Raw genomic sequence first — 17,988 nt, 5'->3', positions numbered from 1 at the left:
AAGATTGTTCCAAAAATTGTAGGAAGTGTGGAAGATGCCATGGGTCACATTTGAGACTCCAAATTGCCACCTGATAAGAGTCCCCAAGCCTTGCTCAATAGTCCCGATTTAGAGGATATCTGAAGGAAATGCAGAGTCCTGGACGTGCTATAAGCTGTTTGCAAAGGTGGTCGGATAGTAAGATGCATGCTGTTACTTACTTTGCTGAAAGGCTCTCTTTCATCCATCTTGTTGCATACAGCAGAGGCAGGGAGAGGCGGGTGGGGGAGAGAAAAGATTAATATTTCTATTAGTGTTTTTTGTAGTCTCACACAGTATTATGAATGTTGAATTAGGAAAAGCATTTGCCGTCCTTACTTTCTGTCCTGTGGATCCAAAGCACAGAAAATAACAGTGTTGACCGGATAGTGCCTCCTGAAGAAGAGCCTGAGGGAAAGAGAAAATATGACAAAATAGGCTTTAAAAATATTGTGATAAATTTATGTCTACATAAATTTATGTGCTTACATCTCAGGCACAGTCTACCAGGGGGTGGTTTCCTGAGGGGATAGGCAATTGCAAGACAATGTTTGTTGTAGGAACAAAATACATTCTGCAACGGGCATTGCATGATTCTTTTATAAACCTTTAACTGACAGTTGTGAAGGTGCCAATCAGAATAAGGATTGTGGTGCAGGAGGATGTTAACCCTTTCTTCTCATGCCGTTAAGGCTGCTATTTCACCTGTGAGGAAGGCTGCTGCTTGCATCAATGGTAATGCCATTGCAATGCAGCGGCAGCTGCTGGGGGATGCGATTTCAACTGAAATCACAGCATAAAAGCTTAAGAAAAACCCTCACTACTGAATAGGTCTTGGTTAGGCCCTTTATCATGGCTGCTGTTCCATGTTAAAAAAAAGAACCTAACTAGGCATTGAACACAATGTGTACTTTGGAAGCCTGGCAGAAAAACAGCAGGTAAACATTGAAACTAACTAAAATTATCATGAAGCATTCCAATAGGCTCATACGTATTAAAAAAGAAATTCTTTTGAAACCTCCAACAACCCCCAAACCAGGCACATAGCTGTGCCAGCACTCACTTTCTCTGGTTGTCTGTCAGTGTGATGCCCTGTGCAGAGACTTTGAAATGGACCACAGTAGAGACAGGAGGCGGTTCTTCAGCCAGGGTTAAACTCAGGGCCTTCTGCACTGCCTGATAACCAGTGAGGGACTCCATTTCAACAGAATTCAGGTACCAAACATTGCATGCTGTTCATGCAATAAAGGAAGAAATACAAGGAAAGAACTATAAAAGTGAGCAGGATCTGTACAGGAAAATCTTACTTTGGTTCTGATGGCAGACATATTGCAAAGAAGACACAGGAACTTCCTTCACACAACGTTTAGGTAGACATTCAGGCTCGTATGTATACAAGCTCACAGAATGCCATGCAGCAGCTATTAGCCTGAAAATTCAGGCCCACTGTGCACTAATTAAACTTTTTATTTATTTTTGCCCCACCCCCCCTCTCTTAGGAACACAGAGAAGTTTACTATAACATTCACAGGCTACACCAAAAAGATGAAAAAAATAACTGTTTATATTTCTAGGTTTCTCTTTAAAAGAGCTTAGAACAGTCTGCAGCCTTTAATCACAACTCACTTGGGTGCTTATGTGGCATGCAAAGCCTTCTCATATTGATGCGCCAAGAGCTATTCACTGACCTGCCCCTTGCTTCAGAAGCTCTGCGGCAGAGTTTGCAGCCGTCTGCGGAGAGCTTTCAGGTATCTCCTCCAGGGGGTCTGCAGACAGAAATGGAAACTTGCATCTTCCGTATAAATTGGATTGAGAAGTTAGTCAGATTCTTGGTGTTACATGACACCTTATTGGAGCTATTATAAAGAAAAGCACCCAGGTCCAAAGTACATTCACCCCTTCAGCTACATATGAGAAGGGAGGAGAAAACTCTGGGAACAATTCACACTCAGTCAAGCACTTCTAAGTCCCAGTCATTTCAGTGAGTGCATGATATTTAAAAGTGCTTGACTGTAAATAAAGCAAACAGCCACTTTGCAGCCTCTTGTAGTACAAGGTTGAAAATTCAAGCTTGCTTTTTATATATTTGCTTTGGACGGTTAAAATAGTGTTTATTTAACTGTCAATATATGATAAAGGAACTGAAACTATTCATTTTTAAATACTGTATGCTTTATAAGATCACATGATGAAAGAAACTCAGGTTTTTGAATTACAAATCAGCTGGTGATGGATCAAAATGCAGCAGTGTCTCAAGTCTATACAAGCCAGACCGAGAAGAACATCGCTTCCATGTGCTTCATTATTTTATAAACAATAAAATCATACCAAGTGGCATTAGAACTGCCACGTTTCTTTTGCTCGATTGTCACCTTTAACTTGTGAGACAGTTTTCCTAGTAGCACAGTTTGCTTAACTATACAGTGGTACCTCGGGTTAAGTACTTAATTCGTTCTGGAGGTCCGTTCTTAACCTGAAACTGTTCTTAACCTGGAGCACCACTTTAGCTAATGGGGCCTCCCACTGCTGCCGGAGCATGATTTCTGTTCTCATCCTGAAGCAAAGTTCTTAACCTGAGGTACTATTTCTGGGTTAGCAGAGTCTGTAACCTGAAGCGTATGTAACCTGAAGCGTATGTAACCTGAGGTACTACTGTATTATACCACTGATAGCGAAAAGGCTTGAAGATTTCTGATGTCTGGCTATGATTGTATGTGCTGCAGTTAGCAAGCACATTCTGAGTTCCTTACTTCTTAATTGCTCTGTTTCTCCTTTATATAAATTAAAAAGAGCCAAAGAAAGAATTACAGGGACATTTGGGCATGTGATTAAAAACATTTCCTGAAAAATATGTTTCCAAAATGTTTCTATCTTTGAACAGTCCAAGCACCTCTTATGTCTGTGTGTCCCAAGACGGGTGGCAGAGAAGAGAGCTATTAGGTTTTAGGTAAGATCGCTTCCTATTGGTATGATAGCAGCCCGAAGAGATTTTTAACAAGCCCCATTCTCTTGGAAGAAATTGACTTACAAAGTATTCCTATTCCAATTTGCCTCTTCTATTTCTATGTCCCAATTAGATTCCCACAATTTGAGATTCTGCTGAGAAGTAAACTGAATATACAAGAATAAATTTATTATTCAATGAATATACATTTCAGACTATGGCCACGTCACTTCAACTTCAAACTTATCTTACAGAACAGATTAGTAAACTGACAGGAACTTGAGCGAAATAAGCAAAGGACTTAAAGCATGACAGTACTTACTCAGGAAGGCCCCCCCCCCCCCCCGTTTAGCTGGTCTAAAAGCGGCATTTAAACCCCAGATATTCAATGGTTGGGCACCTTGCATTCATGCTTCGCTGGACCACAGACCAAGGAATGTGTGGAAGACACTTGTAGCCTTGCCAGTGCAAAGCACTCTAAGGGGAGAGTTTAACACCTATGGAGGCCAAAGTTCTCTGTTCACAACTAGATCAGGCTCACCCACCGCTCCTCTCCGTTTTTCTTTCGCTTACTGTAGTGAAAGGCTACACTCGCTCTTCTGTTCTCATAATTAAAAGCGTGTTTGCTGTATGATTTGCTGCCCACTTGCTCTCTGAAGGAGCCTCCATAAATAAACCAGCCTTTCTCTATTCCTCCGGTGTGTCCATAATAGTTCCTAGTCCTCTCTGAGCTGTGTGTTGAATACGTGAGTGTGCTGGACATGCATATTGGTTCAGACGTTTACACGAGACCTGGATTAGGCACAGCCTGTTCCTTTTTTAATGGGAATACCTTGGTCTGGGATGAGCAGCTTGCAGGGCAGGGCCAGAGGAGTAATTGAATGCTGATACACCAAGGCTGTCAAACTCCCTGTGGTTAAAACAAAGGAAGGCATCAAGTTAACTTCCGGCTTGTGTAACAAGTTTCTTATTTTGTTCTTACGTCCTGCATCTTAAGCCAGCAGCTATCCTTTCTCAACAGGTTTCTCTCTGTGGCAGCACAGAACTGGATTGCACTCGATAACTTATCTCTTGAAACTTACCTCTATCTGATCTTCTCGCGGGCCTCTCAATTCAGCAAACTAACCCAGGATTCACTTGCTAGATTACTCTTTAAACACTTCCATGCATACAGAGTTCTCATCTACTTGAATTTCCAACATGGAATACCGAGTATGAAAAATATTGACTATCACATGTAGAAGCAGCGGTGGAAGGAGGCCATGAAATGCTAGTGTCTCAACTTGTAGTTTCTGTATATATGCCAGGACTCAGCAGCCCTGATCTGAAAAGACTTTGTACGAGTCTTTGGTTTAAAGTGGCATCACATATCTGGCCCCCTAAGTTGAATTCTGGTTTGCATTTCTTCTCTGGGAATCTCTACATTACTAGGGAAAGTGAAGGAGGACCAAGTGGAGCAGCTGCAACACTCATGCAGAGGGCAGAGTGAGGTGCACAGAGAGACTGAGAGCTCCATTCCTGGGAGGAGCTGCCTACTTTCCAGTGGTGCTTCCTTCTGCCAAGGCATCAGTGTGGGATGGAGGAGAAAAGGAGAAGTGTAATCAAACTTTTTTTTAAAAAGCAACAACACTGAAAAAGGGGAGGCAAGGCCTTAAATGGTATTCAAAAGCAGGAATTTAAAAATTGCCCAAGTTTCATTCATCACCTTCCTAAAGCCCACCACTTATGAACTATAGATAAGATAAAATATCCTTACCAAAATATGGCTCATTGAGGCATCCTTTCAACCTCACTCCCTTATGGGTGCACTCAATCAGGAAATGCCTGACAAGTTCATTAGACAGATCTCCAACTGCGGCATAAAACAACAGAAAACAATGCCATTAGACCAAATGAAGGAATGTGAAGGAATGGCATCACCTACAAGTACAATGGTACCTTGGTTCTCAAATGTAATCCGTTCTGGGAGTCTCCCGAAACTGTTCAAAAACCAAGGTGCGGCTTCCAACTGGCTGCAATTGTTCGGCTTCTGAAAAACATTCGCAAACCGGAACACTTACTTCCGGGTTTGCGACATTTGGGAGCCGATTTGTTCAACAACTAAGCAGTTCGAGAACCAAGGTACCACTGTACATGCCTTGGAGCTGACTGCCTAGTCACAGTACACAAGAAAAGGACTGTACACATGAGGACCATAGCAGACGGATCGTGCTGTTGGTTCATCTGCATTTGCAGTGAAGGGGAAGCGTAGATCATATCAGCAACGGAGAGCAACGCTTGATGGAGAAGCAGACAACATCCAGAGAAGCCGCTGATGACTAGTGGCTGCAGTGGCGGTCCTTGAGGTCTCAAATTTCAGCAGTGCCCCGTGTGACACCAAAATTTGCCCCCCCCTTACATAATAGTTATGGTGCCCCCTGTGGCTTGGTACCCAGTGTGACCGAATGGGTCACGCTCCCTTAAATCCATCTTGGGTGGCTGCTTGGAATACACCAATAGTTTTATTTTATTTATTTATTACTTTATTTACTTCGGGGTGCAATGAAAAACTTCCATGTAATCCAAAAGGCACACAACTGTATTATTTGCAACACTGCAAGAAAAGCTGGAAACGCCTCTCAAATGTATCCAACTGGGGCACTAAAATACCTTTGGCCACCTCTGCTTGGATATGGAGGGGTGGGGGCAGTACAGCTCTCAAATAGCTAAGCAGCTAATACAAACAAGAGGAAACTGATCTAATTTGATCCAACTACTAGACTTCCTAAGAGTAAGCAAGTAGCACTGGAACACCCCAGAATCTCCACTGATGAAACTTGTGAAGGAAAGACACAGAACACACAATTTAATTGGTACATAGCAAGAAAACACAATCCTCAAATTGTGCGTGGCAGTTTGCATTCTACTGCTGAAATATTACATGGTGTAAGGAACAGAAAAAACTATCACTTGCCATAAAACGGAACACTTGCAGTTTCATTTCCACTGCTCATTCACAAAATATTACTTTGATGGATTTTAGCTCAATGAAGAATAGTTTGTTGAGTATAAAGTATTTTAAAAACCAACCATGTCTCTTCTAGGAAGGCATACTGATTTGCAGCACAATCCAATTCATGTCTGCTCCAAAGTAAGCCTCACTGAGTTCCATATGGTTTACTCCCAGGTAAATTGTATAGGATTGCAGCCCAACGCTGCATGCCATTTTCCTTCTCCCTCAGCAAGACTGGCATGCTATGTGGCAAAGCACAAGGATTTGAGAGGGCTCCTTATTGCTCTGTTACCTTTGCCAAGGGCTTTCGGAGCTACTGCTTCAAACCCTGCTCTGGGTTCTTTCCTCCCTATTTCCTCCAAGGAATTGCATTACTGCCTCCAGATAAAGATAGAATTCCTATACAATGGAATCTGACTCTTTCCAGGGTCCCTAACAATTATGGAGGCTCAGAGAGTGAGGCAATACTTCAGCCAGGCTTGTAAACAGCTTCTGAGCTCCAGGCAATCAGGCAAAGAAGCCCAATGCAAGCTGGCAAGTTTTAGTATTTTAAGCCACAAATAACTGGTCGTGTGTGTGTGTATCTGTGGCGGTGGTGCAGTTGGGAGGCTTGTTTCATTTTTCTTTTTAGTTGCGCAGACTTATTTTCGAAGTTGCACTAAATAATGGAGAACTTGCCAATTCCCAGCATCTGCTAAAAACAAATGCCAAACACTAACGGGAGAACAGCGATGGGGCAATCTGAAAAATGTACCTCTTACGTTAGAATGCAAAGGGCAAAGGATTTTTTTCAACTTTGGAGGTATAGATCCCTTTCCCCAAACTGGAGAGAGAAAACATATCACACCTTTCTTGTTCAGCTGCAACACTGAAGGAGGAGGTATAGCCACTTTCATGGCAAGGCCATAGGCTCCCCTGAAAGAGTGGCTGTCCCGGACAATGAAGGATCCAGGCTCCTTGTCCTTCAGGACAGCAATGGCTGCATGAGGGAAGAAAAAAGAAAGAGAAAAGAGTGAGGGAGCGAGTTGCTTTTAGGCAAGTAACAAACAAACAAACGTAGCTGGTAATCCGACAGGAAAGTGCTATAAAACTCCTCTCCTAAAACAAGGCAAACCAAGTTTAAAAAGGAGGACCTCATTTTTGTTTAACTGGGTCTATCTATGGAAGCCTTAGTCACACCCCTTAGCGTGTCACACCATGGATGGTCTCAGTTCCTTATTCTCTGAAGTCAGTCTAGTCTCCCGGGAGCCACATAAGCAGAGCTCCTTGTGAAAAGGAGGACCCCCTCACATTGGTGGATGCCCAGCCATTGGCTAACCTGGAAATGGCGCGTAGGTATTTAATTTTCCCACAATACCCCAGAGTGATGCTGCATAAAAGATATTATGGGAAATTTAATTGACCACCCACAGACTGCCAGGTGAAGTGGTCAAAAGTACCAGAAATGAGCACACACACTTCTCAGTCACTTCTGAGTTCCAGAAGAACCTACTCACTTGTCAGGCAGAAGTATTAGGTCTGTAGGGATATTGATGATAAACTGGGGTTAGCTGGAACCACAATTTGCCAAGCTACTTGCAAGCACCATTGCAAACTCTGATTTGAAACCAAGCATGGTTAGCCCTCAAAGGGTGAGGAAGAAGAAGAAAAAAACCTACTTGGTGCTTTTACAATATCTTAACCATGGTTGGGATAGTAAAACCTTCTGTCTGTACCTGGCTAAAGCAGCAGAATAATGAGAGAAGCAATAGAAAACTGTTTGGTCCAAAAGCCAAACCTTTTCAACCTTTACAAGCTTCCCTGTAACAATATTTGATCTCTAGGAACTAGCAATACTTCGCTGCCCAGAGTCAATTTTCCCAGAACCATCTGCATCCGCCCCCAAAGGAGAAACCACCTTTTGTCTGTTAATTGTACAGTACTTCATGTTCAGCTTTTGGGTTTCTGAATCCAAACAAGCAGGTGTGTTCTCTGATAATCTTTTCTACTCTGTGATCTTGCTACACCTGCAGCAACTGGCAGTTTCAGAAAACCTATATTAAAACAGATTTATTGTTTGCCAGCAGGCAGTGTAAATTGGACAAAGTTCATCGAGGATCTGTAGAAGTGTTAGAGGACACCAACTCCACGCGTGTTTTAAACAGATAACTTTCCCCTAACACTTGCTTTTTGACTTTTCTATATGACGAAAGATATAGGTGGTACTGTGAATAATCATATGCGATCTAAGACGAAGGGGGCGGAGGAAGAGAGAGAGTGCTCCTGAAGAGCAATCACATGCTCCCTGCATTCTTAAAATATACCTCTTCCGGCCTACTGATAGTCTCCACTAGAAGCTGGGCGTTTTTTCTCTTTGGGAGTGAAAACTGAAAAGGAACCCTGTGCAACTCACCCTGCAGCTCCAAGTTAGAATGAATCAAAAGTATTTGTAAGTAAATACAAAGAGCTATTAAGCTACCTCCTTGTGGAAGGTGTTTAACTTGGCATGACTTGACAAACCTTGCTCTCTTGAAATCTCCGGTTTGTACCAGAACTTGGAGGTGTCTTGGACAAACTTCACAGTCACCTGCTTGTCAGCTGGATTTTCTATGGGGTAAAAAGAGAAGTAAGCCCAAGAGAAGTGAAAGGCGGCAGCAGCAGCACACTATGGCTGTCCTAACATAAAGCAGCATCTGAGGAGCTGGCTGTAGTCTAAACATGCAGCAGAACGAAAATGCCCAAGTGGCAGAATGTGCTGCGCCACTTCAGAGCATGGGAGGCAAAGTGCTGAGCCAGACCCTCTCCCTCTGGTCCTCTGGCTTTCTATCTGCAGACAAATTTCTTTTTCACATGAGGGGAGCGTTCCAAACCTAGACTGGAGTAGCGCAATTCACGACACCACCTCATTTGCGAATCCTGTGGGTGCCAACACTACCCAGAGCTGGAGACCCATGTTTGGAAAACCCTGACCCGGCCCAAGGCTCATTTTCAGATTAACACAGTTATTCTTCTGGAATTCATTCTGATGAGCACAGAGCATACCTGGCAACGGTGAAGTGTTTAAAACTTTAGAGAAATCTGGGAGAACATTTGGAAATGGAATGCTGATGGTGCTTCCACTGTGTGGGCTGGAGAAGCCACTCGAAGACGGTGAGACAGAGCTGAAAGAACGTTCTCCCTCCGACGTCCTCTTCTTCTCTGGAAGAGGGGGCTGAGGGTGAATGTTTATTCCATGATTTTGTTGATTTGCACCGCTTTGGCTGTTGTGTCCAAAAGTTGTTGCAAGAAAACGGTGTGGCAAAATGTCACTGTCCCCTGGAGATTTCTGAGTTTGGGGAGACACGTTATTGGCATTTGATGCAAAAGCAGGTTGTATTTCCGCCAGTGGCTGGCAGCTGTTGGCACTGACCCCTCCGTAAGTGAGGAGTGTTCGGGTGCTGGTGTTTGCCCCAGCTTCCTGCTGCTGCCCCAGTGACAAACTTTCCTGGCTGTTAAATGACCCAGCTTGAAGTCCCTTGATCTGGAAGTGAGACAAGTGTGAGCAATCTTGAACAGGAACAGAAAACTCTGGAGATGTGAGATAATTTCCCGTAAACTTGTTGTCGTTTATTCCAGAAAACTGGGATGTTGAGGAGGTTTGAGAACTGTTTTGCTGCCAAACTTGTTCAGTTGGACTGTTTGAAAAAGTGAAAACAATGTGAAACAACAATCAAACCATTTCAAAAATGCACTTTAAAACATTTGAATATGAAGTGCTGCGTTTTAGTTTGTGGTACAATGGCTATACCTCACATTATGTGGCAGCACACTCAAGTTTGCTACTGAAAGTGTTCTGTATTCAGTTCAATCCCTGACAAACGTAACTTCTATTTGCCGTGTTCACTAATACATTCAAAGACTTAAAAACATAATGTGAGAGATGTTAAGTTGCTTGAAAAGACTGCAACCTTGGGCACATTCTAGGGAATTTTCATTTCAAGAACACCAGCACAGTCTGCAGTGGCCACATAATCATCCATTTTGTGGTCACTTAAAGAGGCAACTTGACTCAGCTTTCCCTACCAACTCTGCCACCTACACAAAACAAGTTTTTTTGGCAGGGTTGGGGGACCGCCTTATTTGGCTTGAGAGACCTTTTTGGTTCAGTCACATTCATCATGTTTTGGGACAGGTCAGGGCAGCGCTTGACGGAATAGGCTGGTTGTTGGGCGCTTCAAAAGCACTGTGCAAAGTGCAACACCTCCCAAATGGAAGGGGTTTTCCAAACACCTTTGGCAAGAAAAGAATGCTTCATTCTTAAAAGGACCTCCCCCCCAATGAAGTAGTCTGCATTCAGAATGCTTCCCCCTGTGCTTTCCTTGCTCCCATTTTAGGTGCCTTTCCCCCTCTGCGGAGACTTCAAAGGGGCTCCCTCCAACCAACCACTGGCTGCATCTTCAAAGAAGGTTGCTGAAGACTAATGGTTTTATTTTTTTATTATTATTTTTAAAAAAATGATATTTATTAAGATTTTACAGACAAAAATGAGTTACAAAATTAAAAAGAAGCAAGTAAAAAAGTAACAAGGAAAAATAATAATAAAAAAATAAAAATAAAATAATGGGTTTTATACATTGAGAACTGAAGGGCAGAAAATAAGAGGCGGGACGCAGAACATGGATTGAATTAGGGCCACATTTGACTGAAAGGGGGAATGAACAGTGAAGGCAACCAGGCTAAATCAGTGCCATAGGAAAGACACACCCGGCCCTTCATGTGAGCCCTCCTGACCCCACCCAAACCTAGGCCCCACAATTTCAGACAGGTGAGGTTAGCCTCAAAGATGCTCCACATCTGGCTAAGGGCACCACAGCTCCTAGCAGCTGGCCTCTGGAAACACACAACACCTTTGAAGGTGCCACATTCTTCTCCTTTAACTTCTGCACTTTCCTGTCAAATGTGACCAATTGACCTTTTTAAGGGTTATTTTAATCTATGAAGTCCATAACACCTTCTGGCACGGCAAGGCCAATCTATGGACAGGCAAAAGAAATCTTACTCAGCTGTGAATACTCCTGTCCTGCAACCACGGGTACTCTGGGCCTGCACCACAAGTCCAAAGAGCCTAGAAAGGGCCCTCTCAGGGTCCTTGTTTGTGCGCCTCCCATTGGACCAGCTGCAGAAGATGCTCCCTGACCCCAGCACTGCACATCCTGGAGACTGAGCTTTCTCAATGTAAACTAACTTTGGGAACAATTCACAGCACAGTTCTCAGGAGAGCTCCCTATTCAGTTGAAAGGTGCAGCCGCAGGAAAACTTTTTGGGTCTGTAGGGCTGCAACAAACAGGATCCAGACAGGATGGAACTACTTCAGGAAGACAGGAAGTTCTCTAAACTGCCTCATCTATTCCTCCTTCTATCTGCCTCTCCCATGTCTTCCTTCCTGTCCACTTGCTGGTCCCCCTGAAGCGAGATGTTTAGGCTGCAAGCGCTGCAGAATAAGGCCTTGCTTTGTGCTCAAGTTACTGCAAAAAGTGTGGGGTATATTATGCAGCTATATAAATAATGATGGCAGCTTCCCATTTAACATTTAGAGGCACTGAAGCTACCAGCTTAAACATTTACCAGCAAGTTAATTGTGGCAGAAAAGATTATGGGAGCAAATTAAAGGAAATAGACAACTAGAGTGTTTCCATATTGCCAGGATTCAAGCTCAGCTTGTTTTTCCTCATCCACCTCAACACTGCATCCAAACACTGGCCCAGGGAATGCATGGCAAAATCTGGTGAGAAGGGATCTGATCTACACTCTCCAGACTAATGTGACGATTTGAATGTACTTCTCCTTCAGATTGAACACTTCTTTGACTTCTGTGATACAGTTCTCAATTCAATGAAATAGGTATTTAAATACTTTATAATAAAATGTATACAAATATGTATTTAAATACAAACTGCCATGCAGATATATTTTTTAAAGTCAGATTAATGTGGCAGTAGAATGCGACAGATTTATTAATAAATGTGAAATTGACATGGACCAGAAACAGAATAATCTGTTCTTCCTGACTTTCAAACCAAGTATCAAAAATGACCATTAAGCACTCAGAAAGGTTGCCTCAGGGTTACGCCTCAAGGTGACACAATTCAGGGTTGGGTCTATAAACTGTTTAAGGAATTCTTCCTGGAATCAGATTCCTCTACATCCAAATGAGGTGGCTGAAAATTAAGAGACGCAGAAGTTGTCTTACCTGTCTCCTTGCTGGGCAGGGCGATGACATGGGACTGAGCACACAGCCGCAAAAGGCTGCCGGCAGGAAGGATCCGTCAGCAACGAAGCAGGATTTGGGCCTGCGGGGCTTTCAGGCTTCACAGTGGAATGACTGAGGCCTTCCACGTAACTCTGGGGTTCTGAAGAAGTGAAAAGAAGGAAATGTATGTTATGGTCCATAAACCTGCAATGGTCACCAGTCTAGTTATGGATATTAGTAGAAATGGACTGTGCTGCAGCCAAAAGGGGGGAAGAGGAGGAAATTGGGGTCACACCTGCAGGCTCACCCCCACCTCCACCTCAACAAGGTGTTATTTGTGCAGGAGCTGTTGCGCAGGCACTCAAACGTATGTGTTTAGGTCCCCTACATGAAACCTAGGAAGGTTCATGAAGAGAAGGGAATGCATGGCAGCTCCTGAGCAGATATCATCTTGGACACAAGTTGCTCAGAGGCAGAAGGTGCCATCATCCCTCTTCCCTTGCATGGATTCACTTCTTCACAAGGTCAGTATCATTCTGCTGCACAATCCTGCTATCCAGGATACGAAGCAAACAATATATGGTCACTTCAGCTGGAAATAAAATAAAATAAATAATAATTGCAGTGCATTTGTTACCTTTTGCCTAAGCAAAAGAACAAATGAAGATGTGAATGAAGAGAAATGAATGTATTGTATCCCACTTGGGCCTAGAAACTAAAGGTGTTGAGTTCTTTACTGAATTCTTCCCAAGGTAGATTCACACACACAAATTTCATCACTCAACTGAACAGCCATCATAGAACAACTTTTACTTCCTCCTTATTTTTACTGAATTTTAACAGAAGAGGCTACAGAAAAATGAAACAAGAGGAAACTTGTTTGTTTTTCTAAAGGATTAAGTTGTCACAATTGCTAATAAAGAAATATAGGATGTAGGTATGCAATCTACCAAATCAACAACAAAACACACCAAGAGGAAAATGGCGTATGGTCTAATGCTTAAGTGCAAAGGAGGAGGATAGGGAAATAACCAGAACTGAACAGAGTATCTGTACTTAATGCTTAAATGTTCAGTTGTCTTTGAAATGGAGGAAGATGGGGAGAAAGCCTGATCAATTATTTCACTGCCCGCACATTCAAGACTTCCAAGCAGCCTGGCCAGATCACTGATCACCTGTTGCTACTGACACCATGCTCCCCAATTTTAGCCTGACACTTCCTTTTTTAATTCCTGAAAGAGACCTGATCCTGGACTTTCCAGCTATACATCATTATTATTTTTTTTAAAATACAGTTAAAAGCTAAATCCATGCCACTTTTCCACTTGAAAGCAAGGCAAGATGCCCAAAGAAACATCATCTGTGCACCAGGCTCTCTCTCAGCACTCTTTAAATTTTTAACCTGGCTGAGATCACATTAAACACAGAACTCTTAGCCACTCTAGTAGTAGCAGTAGCAGTAGTAATAATAATAATAATAATAATAATAATAATAATAATAATAATAATAATAATTTGTTACTGGGTTGCCCCAGCCACTCCGGGCAGCTGCCCTGGACACAGAATTGACCTGTGCCTCCATTAGCAGCTGTGAGTACCAAACTTCCCCAAGCCTGTGTCCTGGTTTTTCAGGAGCAGTTACCCCAGAGAGTCCCCCACAAACAGTCTTGTTGGGGTTATGTCTTGTCGGGTTCAACCTCAATCTGTTGGCCTCCATCAAAACAAAGCTGGAGAATAGCGACTGATTAAAATGGTCCCTCCTCTTCCTATCCTCATCCACAAATTCTTCAGACATAGTTGAGGGACTACATATTGATTTTTGCCACAATTTTACTTGGCTAGTAGCAGACAGAAGAGGTGCCAAGACTACACCATCCCGGGGCCCCTGGTAGGTTTACTACAAGCCCTTTCCTGGTCTCTAATTTGCACAGATAGGTCTCTGATCACATACTTTAAATACCACTGAGTATACAAATGTGCATCACTGTCATGCATCATGTATAGCCTGTGGCTCACAAAACATAGCCCAGTGTCACATACAGGTGGTAACCAACCACAGCCCTCCCTAGAGTTCACACATTAAGAGGCACCAGAACAAACCTTACTACTCCAAAGTGGCATGTGTAAACAAAGACTGAATACAACAATACAGTGGTACCTCAGTTTTTGAAAGTAATCTGTTCCGGAAGAAAGTTCAAGTTCTGCAACATTCAAAAACTGAAAACTCAATACGGAAGCTGTGTGGCATGTTCAACTTTCGAGGTGTGTTTGAAAACCGAAGCATTTACTTCTGGGTTTACGGCGTTTGAAAACCAAAATGTTCATCAACAGACATGTTCAAAAACCAAGGTACCACTGTACATTTGTTTTGATCTTCAAATAATGCAAAGATAGAAAGTGCTTGGTGGGTTGTGTTGGTACAGCGTTACCACTGCTGGTACTACTGTCTCTAGAGCAGAAAAATTTTCTTGTCCTGCAGAGATTTTGTGTCCCAAAATTTGGCACCTAAACACATTCTGAAATCATTCTAAGTAAGCACTGGTCCTTGTTTTTGTAGTTGCACAGGTTGTTCTGAGTTGCTCAGAGTGGTTTGTATATATGGCTCTCCAGTAGTCTCCTGTCCAGGCATCACGGGGCCAGATCCACTTCTGGAGAGTCATCAGCATTCAGAACATCCACTGGGTGTAGTCTGGAAGTTGTATCTCCAGCATGGCCCACAGATCAAATTTCCTTTCATGGCAGAAAGAAACCTCTCTACGTGTGCCATGACTCCTACAAAGAAACAGCCTCTTGGTGTGTCTGTGTAGGGAATAACGGAGCCCTTGACCATCTACTTGCAGATGTCTTGAACCGCGGCTCCCTGACCATGGGCCACACTCCCTGGGGCAGATGAAAGCTGTGGTCTGAAACATCAGGAGGTCCCAGCTTAGGGATGACTGAATTACAGTCTGTGCAACAAGTCTCAGGAACCAAACTGGTCATTCTACTCCACTCTTTCCCCCCAGACTGTCTCTAAAATGGTATATGAACACTGCACACAATAACCACGTATTTATTTATTTTTTAAAAATAAATTCACCCGCATTCCCACATTTTTTAACCCTACACTTAGGACCCAGCAGATGAAAAACAACACTTTCCCCCCAATTCCCTGCATGGGGGGGGGGGGAGCATTAGAAATGTTACTTCTTTCTGGGGCTTTAAATACCAGCTGTTATATTATTTATTTAAAAAATAATGATTTTGTGATTTGGAATTACTAATATGCTGCAATTCAATTTGTGGATACGTTCTTAAATTGAGCCTTGAAAGCCCTTCAGATGTTCACAATGAAGCTGCAATAGCTCCATCAGCAATTTTGGGAGGCTCCCAAAAGTTTAGCTGATTTGGGTTATGTGGTGGAATGGCAGAAATTCTTAGATGATAGCAACTTGCATACTGCTGGTTAGGACACAAAGGAGATAAATGGGGTGAGGGATAATTCTGCCAAAACAGCTATGCTAATTAGGGATCAAACTAAACCGGAGGTGGGGAGAGACACCCACTGAATTCCCCCTCCTGGCCACACTGGGATGTCAGTGGTGACATTCACACTAGTGCCAGCTTATGAGCAAAACGAGGAGTGCTCTACTTTTATTTTCAAATGAGGCAAAGATGCCTTTCGTTTGACTAGGGACAGAAACAAAGTGAGGATGTATTTTTAATCATACGCCACCAGACAGATACAAGTCTCTTTGTGCATCCTGGCTTATTCTGAAATATCTGGAAGCAATTACAAGTACAGTCATACATTGGAAGCCAAACGGAATCCGTTCTGGAAGTCCATTTGACTTCCAAAAAGTTCGGAAACCAAGACGCAGCTTCCGATTGGCTGCAGGAAGGTCCTGCAGCCAATTCCGGTAGCCGCGGAAGCCCCGTCAGAAGTTCGGGTTCCAAAGAACGTTTGCAAACAGGAACCCTCTTATCATCAACCTCTTATCATCACTCCTGTGCAACTTTGGCCCAGTTCACACTGGTAATAAACCTGTCTGGGTTGAACCACTGTAAGAAGGAGTAGTGAATGTGGTCGGACTAAAACTCCCATCAGAAACATAAAAAGAACTCGTAGAGGAGACAGAGGTGCACCTAGGCTCCTCTGCGCCCTTGGCAAGGAGATGTAGCTGTGCCTCCCACCACGTCCAGACACAAAAAAGAGACATAATTCAGTCTTCACAAGCAACTCTTAAAGTGGGTGTTTAACAACACCGTCCTATTCAAAAGTAAATCCCACTGAGTTCAATGGGGCTTAGTCCTGGGAAAGTGGGTACACAGGACTGCAGCCTAAGTCTGGCAAGCCAGAGGCAAGAACTTCTGACAATACCTTGCTTGGCTTTTCCTTACTTCTGAGGAGGCACCAGCAGAAAGGCACTAACTTGGAGGTTGCTCCCCAGTGCACACTTTACTCAGACGTAAGTACGCTGGCTGGAAAGAAGCCAGCAGTGCCAGCACAGAGGCTGGCTGGGGAAGGGGCTCCGCAGGGCTGCTGTGAGGGCCCACTCATTCCTCCAAAAGAGGTGCAAATTTTGTGCCCTCTAGGTAAGCCTCTGAGGAGAGAAGCAAGAGTCATCTGGGCACTGGGCAAAGTAGATATTTGCTTGTTAGCACACATGGTATTCTTCAGAAGTGACACTGAGCACCATCTCAGCAGTTATGCACTTTTAATCTGTGAGAATTTAGCAACTCTCCCACCGGGTGATGGTGCCCCCTGAGATGAGCAGGTAAAGGTAAAGGGACCCCTGACCATTAGGTCCAGTCGTGGCCAACTCTGGGGTTGCTGCGCTCATCTCGCTTTATTGGCCGAGGGAGCCAGCGTACAGCTTCCGGGTCATGTGGCCAGCACATGACTTCTGGCGAACCAGAGCAGCGCACGGAAACGCCGTTTACCTTCCCGCCGGAGGGGTACCTATTGATCTACCTGCACTTTTTGGTGTGCTTTCGAACTGCTAGGTTGGCAGGAGCAGAGACAGAGCAACAGGAGCTCACCCTGTCGCAGGGATTTGAACCGCCGACCTTCTGATCAACAAGCTCTAGGCTCTGTGGTTTAACCCACAGCAACACCCGCATCCAGATGAGCAGGTGCCTCAATGCAAAACAAAATATTATGTTTGTCAAGAAGAAATGAAGATTCTGGAGCCAAACAGGCACCCTCCTAGAGAGAAAGCAGGTTTAAATTTCATCAATATGTTAACTTCCTTTTCTTAGGATGAGGCTGGAAGATGCCCTGTTGGGAGGCAGGAGGGCTCCTCCGAGATGACCTTGTTCACCATGTTTTCCAGCAGCCGGTTTGCTTGCCCATTCTCCGAGGGGCCTGGCACCCGCCGCATTCTTAGGCTGATCCCGGGAAGACTTACTACTTCCAGTCTACGCCTTGCCCAATATTTTGCGCGCAATCTCTTCCTCGAGAACTCCTCCAGCCCAGGGAGGGCCTGCCCATTCCCCCCGGGCCAACTCGGCCCCTTCGGAAGTTGCAAGAAACAGCTCTTGCGCCTCGCGCAAACCAAACGCGCACTCAGGCGGCGGCCATCCTAACCCCTCAGCTGCGGGGAAAGAGCCCGTGCAGGATGGCGCGCCGGGCCGGGAGCGCAGTCCCCCTCCGCGGCCAACCAAGGCCCGCTCCCATCCCGACGGAAAACCCTTCTCCTCTGGGGGGGGGGGGATCGGGGCCCCGGGGTCCCTGTCCGCTCTGGGGAAGCCCGTGCCAAACCACGGGGCCGACTCCGGGCAAGCGGCTCGGCAAGGAGGAGCCGCCCCCCCGCCCCGGGCCTCGGGCTCGCCAGCTGCCCGCGC

General features: G+C 44.4%; 1 protein-coding gene across 5 annotated transcripts in view; it reads right to left on the bottom strand.

Moving 5' to 3' along the window:
* The window catches only part of TNS3 (tensin 3), a 92,965-nt gene that overhangs the window by 2,068 nt on the left and 72,909 nt on the right, over nt 1-17,988 (bottom strand). For all 5 annotated transcript variants that reach the window (XM_077917678.1, XM_077917679.1, XM_077917681.1 and 2 more), the window contains 10 exons: nt 12,163-12,322; nt 8,976-9,607; nt 8,454-8,540; nt 6,802-6,933; nt 4,719-4,814; nt 3,795-3,872; nt 1,707-1,784; nt 1,082-1,250; nt 358-426; nt 201-227 (listed from right to left, as the gene is read on the bottom strand). In XM_077917678.1, the coding sequence (XP_077773804.1) occupies nt 201-227; nt 358-426; nt 1,082-1,250; nt 1,707-1,784; nt 3,795-3,872; nt 4,719-4,814; nt 6,802-6,933; nt 8,454-8,540; nt 8,976-9,607; nt 12,163-12,322 (1,528 nt within the window). The remainder of the gene's footprint in view (nt 1-200; nt 228-357; nt 427-1,081; nt 1,251-1,706; nt 1,785-3,794; nt 3,873-4,718; nt 4,815-6,801; nt 6,934-8,453; nt 8,541-8,975; nt 9,608-12,162; nt 12,323-17,988) is intronic.

The sequence above is a fragment of the Podarcis muralis genome, chromosome 13 (assembly GCF_964188315.1).
Source record: "Podarcis muralis chromosome 13, rPodMur119.hap1.1, whole genome shotgun sequence".
NCBI lineage: Eukaryota > Metazoa > Chordata > Lepidosauria > Squamata > Lacertidae > Podarcis > Podarcis muralis.
The sequence above is the reverse complement of the archived record's forward strand: the minus strand, read 5'-3'. Positions and strand labels throughout refer to the sequence as shown.